The following is a 14,436-nucleotide window of genomic DNA, read 5'->3' on the forward strand; positions in this document are numbered from 1 at the left end:
AGCCACCACTACTTAGTACATAGACCCTTTAACTATATACTTATTATGCATAGGAGGAATCTGCTTAGCAGAGATTGACAAAGGATGGCTTAGATTTTGAACTTACGGTGTTATCATTGTTCTCTAGTTCAAACTTTGCTTCTAAATGTGATTACTTGGGTTCAGTGCTTGGTAAATGTGCTTAACAAGTAAAATAAAGTGGTTAATGGCATACGTACAGTACCTGTACCTCTCCCCAGCAAGAAGTGGGGTGAGCTGGCTTTGCTGGTGTACTAAATCTCCCTGTTAACGATTTACGAAAGCCAGAACAGGGATGTACAGGATGGGAAACAGCTCTAATCAGATGTCCAACCCTTGTAATGTTACAGAAATAAAATGTATGGTAAAGTCCCTCATCTCCCTAGAATGCTGGATCTCTTCTGTCTGTGTGATACAGCTGTACCCTAGAACATAATTAACTGGAAGCACTGCAGAACAGGTTTCCCCAAGTCCTTGGTCTTGATGCACTGACAGACATGAGAGTCAGCTGGGACGGCAGCAGTCAATCTGTTGTGTGGTGTGGTTTGGGACAGACTGGAAACAATTAAGCCTAAATTTAGCAGGGGAAATATGCAAATGTCATGGCCAAATGAGGAGTTAGATGAACATTACCTTGAAATGTTTTCTCCCTTATACTACTGTCACTGATCATACATACTGTATGCAGCCAGTCACTTTAATGTTACTATGCAAGCACGTCATCTACACAGGCTAAATTGTACAAAATCTACAAACACACCCATGGATGTTATCACTAATAAGCCAGTGTGTACTAAAACATAACACTCCCCATTATCACACATTTGGAAGGAATTATAATGTATCTCTGTTCACCACCTCCTCCTCTCCAGCTGTTAGTTTTTTGGTCCTGGTTTCAATTATGCAGAGCTTCAATTATACAATCTAATTATACAGCACATTTACAAGGAAATGCTATAGTTTCAGTCACACAATGCCTAATAAAAAGCATTTCATTAAATTGAGTGCCAGAGTTTAGCAGTGCTCATCTGAAGGGCAGTTGTGTGGATTCAGCTATAAATAGTTAAGCAAAGTATCTGTTTCCTGCTTAGTCAGATGTGCTGGATACACTGTAAGCGCCACTTCAGAAATGACAATGTAAAGAGAGCCTGTGTATATTACTGAACAAGCCTTTAAATGATTTTTATTGCTTTTATGTAATTAGTTCATGGTTTGCCAGTGAAATAAAATGACTCATTACTCAGACTCAGCATAACGTGCCCACTTTTCAAGACGGTGTATGTTATGTAACGGGCGCTTATTACAGTTATGAGACATTTATAAGGTGCACGTCAGCTGTAGTTCACTGCCAATAGAATATAGGCAACAGCAGGTAGGAGTTATTTTAGGGGGCTTGTAGATCAGTCAGAAAAAAATGGTATATTGGATATTCTCACATATTAGACAGGGCTTGATTGTTTAACTTGGTACTTGATTTAAGACCTGACCACCACAGTACTGCTGGTTAGGCGGTTCACTCCTTATTTATTTTATTTAGTTTCCTTGAGTGTCTTGCACCTTGAGTCCTGGCAGTAAAATGTTACAACTGATAACAGAATATAATGTACTATATGTTGCTGATGATACTAACCGCATAATGCTGGTCACAGGGCGCACACTGAGCATCAAGCCTACCAAGGCAGACCACAAAACATTGGTACCATATCTGCTTTATACTAGTCATGTGGTTCTTACACTAGCTATAATGCATGCAGCCAACTACCAGGCATGATGGAGGGGTGGGACAACAGTACAACAATTGAAGAACCTTCTTACGATGTATGGAAGCTATCTTAATTCACTGCCTGGAGTCTGCTAAACCAACATCAGGTGGATCGGCCAGGTTTGAAAACCAAACAATCCAGACCATTTTTCAGCTGGTTTCAAGTTGTGAACAATTATAGTTCAGGTTCAAATACTAAATGATAATCATTTGGCTGGCTGGTTTCCACAATTATCCTGCAATCTATGGCCAGCTTTACTCTGTTATAAAGGATTTAATAAATTTCATAACTCTTTGGAACAGAATGGTAAGTGCCAGGTAAACTTGTTTACCTAGAAGTATTGTCACTTGCTCCTGAGTTACAGTTCAACAGTAAGCACAGTAAGGGCTTTTCAAACAAGTACATAAAAAGACATTGACAGGTTGCTTGAATCTTTTATTTATTTTGCTGTGTGGAGCTATCCTTTAGAGAATACTGTCTTTTTTTTTTTTTCAAATTGTGTTTGTTTATTTATAGGAACATTTTTATTTTCCATGAACTTTATGGTTCCCAATGTCATTTTTTTATGTGTAAGTCAGTCGGCCTAGAACATTGACAAGTGAAATGCATTTGAGGTTGTGATCCTGGTCACCCACGTGCCCATTTCATTTTTAACAATTTTTGAAGTCTTATTTTACTGCAAACATTCAGAATTAAATTCGTACTCACAGTTTCTCAAGGGAGTTTAGTCCAAGAAAAGATCTGTTCTTTACAAGGGATATCTTGTTATTACTGAGAATCCTGTAAAATATAAAAATGAAACTGTTGGTATAGTAAATTATATTGCTTCTACTTGGTACATAATCTATGCCTATTGCTATTTACTGAACATTGCTTGATTACATAGTCATGAAAACACGTTTGAAAGCTTGTGGGATTACCAGGTTGCCCAAATGTTTCACTGAGGTAAAACAGTTTTTGCCAAATTATTTGGGCCTTTCATTTACTCTACTACCTTCATATCAGTGGTTTATCTATAATGGGTGCAGAGTGTGCGGGGCACATGGGCCCCCGGGTCAAGGGGGGCCCCGCACCGCACACCCTGCACCCATATTATTTTAAACTTACCTGTTTGTGGTCCCGCGGCGGGTGTCAATACTGCTCAGAACACCGTAAAACGGCCGCCGTGGCCATTTTTCCAGTGCTTTGTGCATGCGCAGTAGACTCCAGACACACTCTAGTGCCCGGAGTCTACTAATGCTGCGGTGGCTGGCCAGCCGCGTCAGTCGACTGCTGGCCACCGGGAAGAGAGGAGGGGGCTCTGCACGGGGAGTGTACGTGGGCCCCCTCCTCTCTTAAGGCGCCCCTGCTTCATATTCTAACAATTTGAATGCATTTTTTAGAGGGGAGCTGAAAAATGCACCTTTGTGTCCTATTGGCTATATAATAATAATAATGATAATAATAATAATAATAATAATAATAATAATAATAATAATAATATCAAAGATGCCACTTTCAATTAGAGATGTGTGAGGACCCCTTTGTTTTGGGTTTGGTTTTGACAAAAAACACCTCAAATGTTATGGTTATGTTTTTGGCAAAACAACCTTGTTTTGGTTAGGTTTCAGATTTCGTTAAAAAATTGGAAGAACAGCTAAAGTCATGTAACTTTGAAATGTTTTTGTTCCTATAGTATTATTAATATCAATTACAGTAATTTCCAGTCAATTTTGACTAATTTTGGTACCTGAAATGAGGAGGGAGAGACTTACATGCAATCAAAAAGACAAAACACGATCCATTTTTTTAAATCTGAGATCTGACTTGTGGGAAGACACAAGCAGGAACTCGGTCCTATTCAGAGCCCCAAAAGTAGCCGGGTGTGCGGTTTTCAGCAAAATCAAACTCGTTTTTTTCAGCAAAATCGAACCGCTCATCTCAACTTTTAATGAATAACGGGAGTCTTGACAGGATCTTGATTAGAGAAAAGAGACCTACAGTAAATATCCCATTAATGATAAACTTAGGATCTCACCAAGGGAGAGAAAGGTAGCTGACTTTATTGAATTAGATGGTTCTTACATACTATAAATTCTGCTTTAAATTAGGGATGAGCGGGTTCGGATTTCTGAAATCCGAGCCCCCCTGATCCGAGCCGGGAACTGAGTTAGGCACGGGTTTTCCCGCCTGACTCGGAACTGAAATCGAGGCAAAACGTCATCATCCCACCTTCAGGATCTTGCGGGTTTTGGATTCTATAAAAGGTCCCTGCGTCGGCGCCATTTCTCACTCCGGCTGTGGACAGTGAAGAGGGAGGGTGGGATTTAGGGCTGGCTGGGCTGTGTTGTGTTGTTCTGTGCTGCTGTTGTCCATAGGGGCTGTGTCCACTCCTCCAAAGTCCATAGGGGCTGACTGGGCTGTGTTGTGCTGCTGTTGTCCATAGGGGCTGACTGGACTGTGTTGTGCTGCTGTTGTCCATAGGGGCTTGCTGGCCTGTGTTGTGCAGTCAGTTGTCCATAGGTGCAGTGTCCACTCCATAAGTCTATAGGTGCTGGCTGGGCTGTGTTGTGCAGTGTCCCATAAAGGCTGTAGTCATAAAGGGGTGCTGTAGTGTTGTCCAGGGGGTGATCTGTCCATCATAGGTGCTCCACCCAAGTGCAAAAAACCCCCATTTATTTCTGTGTTTGTGAATTGTGTGCACTGTAGTTCCACATGCATCAACAAAGGAGCAGCGCCATGCGTGCGCCTGTGTCATAAGTAAAGGGCCGGCTGGCTCATCTCTTAAAGGGTGGTGTAACCCCCAAAGTGGACTCCAAAAAAAATAAAAAATTCTTCTTTTCTGTTTTTGTGAATTGTGTGTGCTATAGCCGCACGTGCATCAACAAAGGAGCAGCACCAAGCATGCGCCTGTGTCATAAGTCTGTTAAAAGGTGGTGTAACCCCCAAAGTGCACTCCAAAAAAAAGAAACATTTCTTCTTTTTTTCTGTGTTTGTGTGTGAAATGTATGCACAGTCGCTGCACATGCATCAACAAAGGAGCAGCGTCAAGCGTGTGCCTGTGTCATAAGTAAAGGGCTCGTCTGTTAAAAATTCTTCTTTTCTGTGTTTGTGTGCGCCTTAGCCGCACGTATATATCAACATAACATAAATGGAGGACAAAACTTTGTCCGATAAAAATAAAATAGGGAAAGATCAAGAACCACTTCCTCCAAGTGCTGAAGCTGCTGCCACTAGTCATGACATAGACGATAAAATGCCATCAACGTCGTCTGCCAAGGTCAATACCCAATGTCATAGTAGAGGGCATATAAAATCCCAAATTACAAAGTTCAGGAAAATGACCTTAAAAAAAACATTTAAATCATCTGAGGAGAAACGTAAACTTGCCAGTATGCCATTTACGACACGGAGTGGCAAGGATCGGCTAAGGTCTTTCCCTATGTTCATGACTAGTGGTTCAGCTTCACATGACAATGGAAGCCCTCCTCCCACTACAAAACTCAAATGAGTTAAGCTGGCAAAAGCACAACGAAGAACTGTGCGTTCTAAGAAGAAATCACAAATCCCCAAGGAGAGTCCAAGTGTGGTGGCAGTTGCGATGCCTGACCTTCCCAACACTGGATGGGAAGAGGTGGCTCTTTCCACCATTTGCACGCCCTCTGCAAGGAGCACCCACAGTCCACTTGCTGATATGCAAATTGAAGATGTCACTGGTGAAGTACAACAGGATGAGGATACTGGTGTAGCTGGCGCTGAGGAGGAAGTTGGTGAGGAGGATTCTGATAGTGATGTGGTTTGTTTAAATCAGGCTCTGGGGGAGACAGTTGATGTGAAAAAGCCCATCACGGTCATGCCTGGGCAGAATACCAAACATTCCACCTCTTTCATCTGGCAATATTTCTATCCAAATCCAGACAACAACCGTCTTGCCATATGTACCATATGCAAAGGTGAAATAAGTAGGGGTAGGGACGTTAACCACCTTTGAACATCCTCCCTTTTACGTCACCTGCAGTGCATTCTTAAAAAGTTACTGTCAAGTTCAGAAACTTTGGCTAAGACCATAAGCAGTCCAGGGACACCTAAATCCCTTTGTCCTGTTGTATCCAAGCGCCTGCAAACCACACTGTCAACTCCCTCCTCGTCAATTTCCTCCTTAGTCAGAATCGGAAGTAGTCCTGCAGGCCATGTCACTGGCTTGACTGACTCTCCTATCCGGGATGCCTCCGGAGGATCCTGCATTGCTATGCCTACTGCTGCCACTGCTGCTGTTGCTGCTGGAAGTCGTTCATCATCCCAGAGAGGAAGTAGGAACACCACTACCCTTTACTAAACAATTGACCCTCCAACAGTCCTTAGCGAGGAGGATGAAGTACGACAGCAGTCATCCTGAAGCAAAATAGATAACTGAGGTCTTGACTGCTATGTTGGTGTTAGATGTGCATCCGGTATCCGCCATTAGTGCAGTGGGATTTAGACAATTGATGGAGGTAGTGTGTCCCTGGTACCAAATCTCGTCTAGATTCCACTTCACTAGGCAGGCGATACTGAGACTGTACAGAAACGTCAGAAAAAGTGTCCTCAGTGTCCTGAAAAATGCGGTTGTACCCAATGTCCACTTAACCACAGACATGTGGATAAGTGGAACAGGGCAAACTAAGGACTATATGACTGTGACAGCCCACTGGGTAGATGTATCACCTTACCCAGCAACAACAGCAACATCACCAGTAGCAGCATCTCAGAAACGCCAGCTCGTTCCAAGGCAGGCTACGCTGTGTATCACCGGTTTCAGTAAGAGGCACCCGGCCGACATCCTCTTAGAGAAACTGAGGGAAATCATCGCCCAGTGGCTTACCCCACTTAGACTCTCCTGGGGATTTGTGATATCTGACAATGCCACCAATATTGTGCGGGCATTACATCTGGGCAAATTCCAGCACGTCCCATGTTCAGACACTGCCAGCTTCAGTCAGGTCATTCCCATCATCGGGCTTTTGCAAATGCAGCTGGAGAAAGTGAAGGAGGAGCTAAGACAGAGCGATTCCGCTCGGCATGTGGGTCTTGTGGATGAAGCCCTTCATTCGCTTTGCCAGGATTCTAGGGTGGTAAATCTGTTGAAATCAGACCACTACATTTTGGCCACCGTGCTCGATCGTAGGTTTAAAGTCTATGTGGTGTCTCTCTTTCTGGCCAACACAAGCCTGCAGTGGTGCAAAGACCTGCTGGTGAAAATACTGTCATGTCAGCTGAAGCGGAGCGTGATACATCAACAGCTTCTTCTTCATTTTCTACTGCAACTGGGGCTGCCAGGAAACAACTTAGTTATCCTAAGCAACCCGCTGGCGGTGATGCAGGGCAGGCAGGACCATGTTTGGACATCTGGTCCGGACTGAAGGACTTGGCAACAATTTCTGACATGTATACTGTCACTGCATATGATACTATCACCATTGACAGAATGGTTGAGGATTACATCGGTGACAGTATCCAAGTAGGCATGTCAGACAGTCCGTACCTGTACTGGCAGGAAATAGAGACAATTTGGCGGCCCCTGTACAAACTGACTCTATTTTACCTTAGTTGCCCCCCCTCCAGTGTGTACTCCGAGTTTTTAGTGCAGCCGGGAACCTTGTCAGCGAAAGGTGTAGAAGGTTGCTTCCACAAAATGTAGAGAAGATGATGTTCATCAAAATAAATTATCAACTCTTCCAGGGAGACCAGCCTCCAGAACGTACAGAGGGACCTGTGGTGGTGGATTCCAGTGGGGACAAATTAATACTCTGTGAGGATGAGGATGTACACAACACTGAAGAGGGTGAGGAGTCAGTGGATGAGGAGGATGAGGATGACATCTTACCTCCGTAGAGCCAGTTTGTGCTGGGACAGATTAATTCATCAAAATGAACTAAAAATTCCACAAGGAAGATCTTTACCAGCAATTAAGTAAAAAAAATACAGAAGTGCCTGTAATGGTGGATTCCAGTGGGGATTAATTCATATTGTGTGAAGAAGAGGATGTACACACTGATGGGGATGATGATGACGATGACAACATCTGATGTAAATCCCGTTTGTGTATGTAGAGATCATTGCCACCAATGTCCACTGCGCATTGGCAGCTTGTTTTGTGGTGGCCCAAACAAACCAATCATTTCAGCCACAGTCGTGTGGCAGACCCTGGCGCTGAAATGATTGGTTTGTTAAAGTGTGCATGTCCTGTTTATACAACATAAGGGTGGGTGGCAGAGCCCAAGGACAATTCCATCTTGCACCTTTTTTTTTTCTTTGCATTATGTACTGTTTGGGGCCTAGTTTTTCAAACTGCCATCCTGTCTGCCACTGCAGTGTCACTCCTAGATGGGCCATGTGTTTGTGCCACCCACTCGTGTCGCTTAGCATAGTCATTCAGCTACCTAGGTGCAACCTTTTAGACTAAAAACAATATTGTGTGGTGTGAGGTATTCAGAATAGACTGTAAATAAGTGGAAATTAATGCTATTGAGGTTAATAATAGCATAGGAGCAGAAAAACCCCAAAATTCTGTGAATTTAGCTGTTTTTATCCTTTTTTTTTTCAAAAAAATACAGATCCAAAACACAAAACCCAGAACCCAAAACATGGAAGGGTGGTTTTGGCAAAACCAATCCAGATCCAAAACATGAAGAAAGATCCAGATCCAAAACCAAAACACAAAAAGTGGCCGGTGCACACCCTTAGTTTAAATCTGTTGTCGACATAGTGGTGTTTTGGAATTGGGTCAGATAGCTTCATTTTTGTGGTTTGTTTTGGGGCATATAGCTTCATTTTTGTACACTTTAAAAATCTTTACTCTTAAACAGTGCCAGATTAAGGTCCACCTGGGCCTGGAGCTGAAATTTTGAAGGGCCTACTGAGTACTGCCACAGGAGGTGGGACTAGCACAGTGGGTGGGTACCTACTGATGAGAGGGTGTGGTCTGTGCCACTGGGAGTGGCTAGCAACATGGAGGGCAAAGCTACCCGTCTACCTTTGACCGCAGGTGAGGGACGTGTCCTGTATTTGTCACTCTGGGGGCGAGTTTAGTGCTCCCTGAGTGGTTGGGTTCCCCCTAGGCTTTTCTCCCCACACTGCTTACATGCCTTCTATGCTACTCCAACCAAAGTTACCGGAGAGTGGTCTGTGACATACCGACTGATCAGAGCATTACACACACACACACACACACACACACACACACACACACACACAGTATATATATATATATATAATATATATTCATATACTGTATACATATATTCACATATACACTCACACATCTATGAATATACACATGCATATTTATTTTCAATTAACATATGTGATCAGCCAGCCACATTTTGCTGATCAGCAGCAGCCTCGCAGCACTGAGCCTCCCTGACAACTTTCTGGTGGATCGATTACTTACCCAGCCTTCATGGAGCTCAGTCTGAGTTGTTTCTTTGGAGAAGGGCAACTGCTTCTTCTCGGCGCGGACTGGCAAAGAGTGGGTATCTAAGTGATGTCATGCGTTATGACGTCACTCGGCATGGCGGAGGTGGCGAGACACAGTGCGTAAGTGGCGCAGGGAGGACTACAGAAGCCTTCTACTGCGCCTATTAATCTGTGTGTGTATTAAAAGCAGATGCTGGTGTTTGATCCCCCACGGCCGTGGGGTGGGATGGTCGCGGCTTGCGGTGGGGGGCGGGGCCTCAGGAGGCTACTGTCAGGCTGCTGTAACAGGAAAAAAAAATCCTATCTACAGCAGTGTAGCTGCATGCTGTGGGCCTATTTTGATTGGCGGCCTGGAGCAGAAGCTCCACCCGCCCCATTGTTAATCCGGCCCTGCTAACACTGAAACGTTGATTACATCCGATTGTCAATGCCTGCTATTGCACCGAGTGCTGCACCTTACTCTACTACATGTTTTGCTTTTGTTGTGAAGGCACCGCCAATGTGTATGTATGTGTGAATATCTATCTATCTATCTATCTATCTATCTATCTATATATATATATATATATAAATATATATATATATATATATATATCTACACACACATATGGAGCCGTATTCAATTTGAGCCGAGTTAAGTTAACACGGCCCGGATTTAACGGCGACTTCGCCTGTTTTGTAGGCGTTAAAGTATCGCACGCGTGCACGCTTTACCCCGTATTCAATTTGAAAGTATGTGTAAACGGCACCCGGTGATACTGTAACTAGCGGAAAGTACTGTAATTTTGGGGGAAATCAGCCTGTCACCCCCCAAATGATGATCTGACATGGGGGTTCACTATGGTACCCCCCGATTTGGCTCGCTGAAGGTATTTGGTGTTTTTAAATGGGATCAATAGCTGCTAAATAGCGTTATTCTATACCTGATGCAGAATAGTATTTAGGAGTATTTTTTCCAGAAAATAAGTTATCCCAGCAAATTTGGGGTACTTGAAAATGGGGGTCAGCATATTTAAAGTTGAAAAAGTGAACTTGAAAAATTTTTGAAAAATCCAACTGCCGCAAACACCTGCAATCAAAAAACCACCTTGGGCATACTTGGGGACCCCCCCAGAGGCAAGTTTGCTAGTTTTTAAGTTTGTACCCCAACATTTTTTTTTTTTGCCCCCTTTTTCAAAGTAAATTTTTGGGGTGTCCTTAAGTTTTTGGTTTTTTTTACACAGATTACCTTTGGGGGACTGTCTGAAGGCTGCACGGGGGTTCCCGAAAGTTTGCACCCCAAAACCCCAATTCTGTACTTTTTTCGGCCTGCTATTCATAGGCGATACTTTACCGCCTATTACATTGCATTGAGGCGGAAAGTCTTTCAAATTTAAAACCAAAACAGGCGATAATGACGTCATCGGTGGTAACTTAACGCGGATCCGGACTTAACGCTTCAAATTGAATATGGGCCTTAGTTTTATATATATATATACATACACACACACAGTACATATATAGATATAAACAGTATATATAATGTATATATATATACACACACATACAGTTATATGTGTGTATATATACTATATATATATATATATATATACACATACATACACACACACACGCACATAGCTTGTATGCATGGTCTTTTCTTTGCAATATACTTTGTACACACAATATATATGTTTATAAACATATTTTTAAGGATATTTAAGAATTTAATATTATGTATGGATATGTATATGATTGGTATGCATACATATCAATACATATACAGTACACAGCAGCAGCATGGAATTGAGGACTGAAACTCAGCTCTGCTCACCTTTGGGGGACTAAACAGGACCCTGCAGATCAAGCTGCTGCTGTCGTGCGTCTGAGACAGTTGCTGCCAGTGGTCGGTGCACGGCCGGGGGTGGGGTGTGGTCGGCCCACAGGCTGCTGCAGAGAGACGGTGCACAGCCTGGGACGGGTTACGTGTGGACGCTGTGCGGTGGTGGTGGCGGCGGTGGGTGGGACCTATGTGACGTCACACGCAGTGATGTCACATGACGGGCAGGCTCCGCCGCTGCCTATTCGCTGCGCTTGGAGGGCTAGAGAAGCCCTCCATTGCGCTGCCTGCCCTTACAGTATTTTTGTTCCCCGGCATTCCGGTGTCACAAACGCGAGGGGGGGGAGTGTTATGCGCGGCCAGCGGGGGGGGGCGTGGTCGGCCCTGAGGCTGCTGCAGAAGGAAATAAAATTTCCTTTATACAGCAGCAGACACGCATCAGAGGGCTGTGGGCCTATTCTGATTGTAGGCCTAGAGCTGTAGCTCCATCAGCCCCATTACTAATCCGGCCCTGTTCTTAAATCATGGTAGAGGGAAGTTGCATGAGAATTTATTTTAAACTTTTGCACTTGTAAAACTAAAATATAAACGTTCTCAAATGTTTTATGCTCTAGTCCCTGAAGTAGGTTTAGTAATATTTTTTATATGCACTGTGCCAAATATTCAGATAGTAAGTTCTAAAGAACGATTATGTGTACTGCGCCTGCCATTACCCCAGGGAAACAATTAGACAAAACCATACTTCTGATACGTTGAGATACATACAGCCTTTTATGCTTTGTTGCTTCAATAAATATCAAGTGTGTCTAAGAAATAGGTATAGCATATACCCTTAAATAAGTATAATAATTGTGTTAGTAAAAGTAAAATATCTTGCTTAAAGTTACAATATATTTTGACGCAGCTAGATAGAATAAACAGGTCAATACAATAGTATTTTAAAAATTACAGGGTCATAGGTATGTGTGTTTTGTAAGACTTAGGGGCCTATTCATCATCGATAAATGGCCCGGTAACCATATTTTACCCATTCATGATCAGGGGTCCTGATATTCAGCAAACGAGAAAAGGCGCCATCTTCAGACGGCACTTGCTCTCGTAGCCCCTATTGTTAATTTCTGCGCACGCGTATGCATCGAAGTGCACGAAGGTTCCACTGCGATCAGACTGCAATCGCAGTGACTACGCAGAACCATTGCAGAGTGATTGACAGTAAATGACCGTTTGGGGGTGGTGACGGGGGGGGTGGTCGGTGAAACGCAGGAGTGCCAGTACGTTTGAACGCCGTTACAGGGGCCGTGCATATATTAGCCACTGCGATGCCATACGCAGCTTGGCCTTTCACTGCGTGCGATGAGATTAGCAATCTCTGAGTATGGTCAGACCTTGTATGCGTGTGACTCTGATTTTACCAATGGTTTCGCCGACTTACTGATGTGTGTACGGTAAAGTGGGCGTCCTTATGTTACGCTGCAAAAGCATAGCGATTGCAATTATTAGTATATTTTCGCAGTGAGACTGCGCGCGTAATCACAGCTGAGATTACAATAGTAATCCGGAATGAATCAGGCCCTTAATCCGACTGGTCAAGGTCACTTATAAAAGCTGTAATAAAGCTGGTAAATGCAGTGAAGTGACAGGGTGATAAGTCAAAGTCCTTTTGTTGCCCTGACTGGTTTCTCCGTTCCTGTATATGTGACATTTTTCTCATAGGATAATCTATAAAATAGATAAATAGATAGCCTTTGTGATGTCACTCACATTTGCTACCATACTCACTGCTTGATATAGAATGCCAGTTATCAGCTGTGTTGATTTGACATTCCACAGTTTAATAAGCTTTTTTTTTTACTTACAGTAAATGTTATATAAGGATAGATAGATAGATAGATAGATAGATAGATAGATAGATAGATAGATAGATAGATAGATAGATAGATAGCCTTTGTGATGTCACTCAGCTTTCAAACTGTACATTAGTCACTACTTGGTATGTAACTGTCAATTATCAGCTGTATCTTCTGATATAACATCTCACAGTGTAAGGTACTGTAAGATTATTTTAACATAAATTTGCATGTGACACAAACCACACTGATGCCCCTGGGTCACTTATCTGTTTCCTGCTCCACTCTCCAGCTCTGTGAGAGACTCCCTCCAGCTGCGACATCTCCTGCAGTCTCTCTGACTTCCACATGCAGCATTCCCTCCAGTGCTGGCTGCAGCCATGAGTCAGGTGACTGTCCATCCTCCAACAGGAGAACAGTATGCAGTCACATGATGCCTGCAGCCAATCCCTGACAAGCCAGGAGTATATAAAGACTCTCCCTGCACACAGCACTGGCCAGTGCAATGTTGTCCACAACCTACAGATGGGCCCAGCTAGTTTGTTGCTCATAGCGCGCCATTCAGGCCTCTGTGTCACCCCATGGAATGTTACTCGATGGCTGTACTTTGGCGTACCGTGGTATTCTCCAATGAAAGATACGCTATGGCATGTAATGTACCGCTTAACCGCTGGGTGACGAGTGCTCCACTGATGTAATTTGTACTGAATACCATACTGTTAAATTGGATGGAAATCACATTCACGCACTGTATTTGCATATTGCATGTTCGCACAACCAATTTTTTTAATATCACATAAGCTCTTAGAACGGGACGCAAATCAGTACACGTACTGTACATAACTGTACAGTAGTGTAGTTGCCATGTTCTTATGACGGTATAACCGATACTGTAGATTAATGAGATGCATGCACAGCTTTCAATAATTTGTGGTGAATTATTCTCTAATGGTGGGGTACTGTGTACATATGTACTAGTATAATGTTTTTAATGGAAGACACATTTTTTTATTATTAAAAACAGCAGCGGGTGGGTGGAGTGCATACGGTTGAGCCCACTATTGATATTGTACAAATTGCCTGCTGTAATTCGCAGACATCACATCACATACATGACAGAAGCGGTTCTTGATGGCTGGCGCGTGGGCTAAAGGTTAGGTGATCACCTTGCAACAGTGCTTGTCCTGAGTTCGAGACCTGGAAAAGAATCATATATTTTTTTTAAATCTTCACTACAGGATTAAAAAGAAATCACTTGGTGGTGTGTGATTTCTGTCATTTATACAAATATCTGTGTTGACCAAAAAGATGCACTCCCAGCATTGCATAAAGATCAAGCAATTCAAGTTCAGTATTGTTATCCAAGCCTTACTGAACTCAATACATTATCCACAACTTCCCACCACCTGGCATTTCTATGCTACTTTATGCCACTGTCCTGCTGATGCACTGTGTGCACAAGAAAGTGGTGTGTAGCACTGCATACACCATGTAGCACCCTGCTAGTCGCTCTATGCTGTGGCTTATGGAGGCTCATACTGTACTACTGCGCATG

At 43.2% G+C, this 14,436-nt stretch overlaps 1 protein-coding gene across 2 annotated transcripts in view; it reads right to left on the minus strand.

The window, feature by feature from the left end:
• Nucleotides 1-14,436, minus strand: part of ADGRA1 (adhesion G protein-coupled receptor A1) — a 1,066,191-nt gene that overhangs the window by 963,698 nt on the left and 88,057 nt on the right. For both annotated transcript variants that reach the window (XM_088476934.1, XM_088476933.1), the window contains exon 2: nt 2,490-2,561. In XM_088476934.1, the coding sequence (XP_088333060.1) occupies nt 2,490-2,561 (72 nt within the window). The remainder of the gene's footprint in view (nt 1-2,489; nt 2,562-14,436) is intronic.

Source organism: Taudactylus pleione, unplaced genomic scaffold (assembly GCF_031769625.1).
Source record: "Taudactylus pleione unplaced genomic scaffold, aTauple2 ptg000198l, whole genome shotgun sequence".
In the NCBI taxonomy this organism is placed as follows: Eukaryota; Metazoa; Chordata; class Amphibia; order Anura; family Myobatrachidae; genus Taudactylus; species Taudactylus pleione.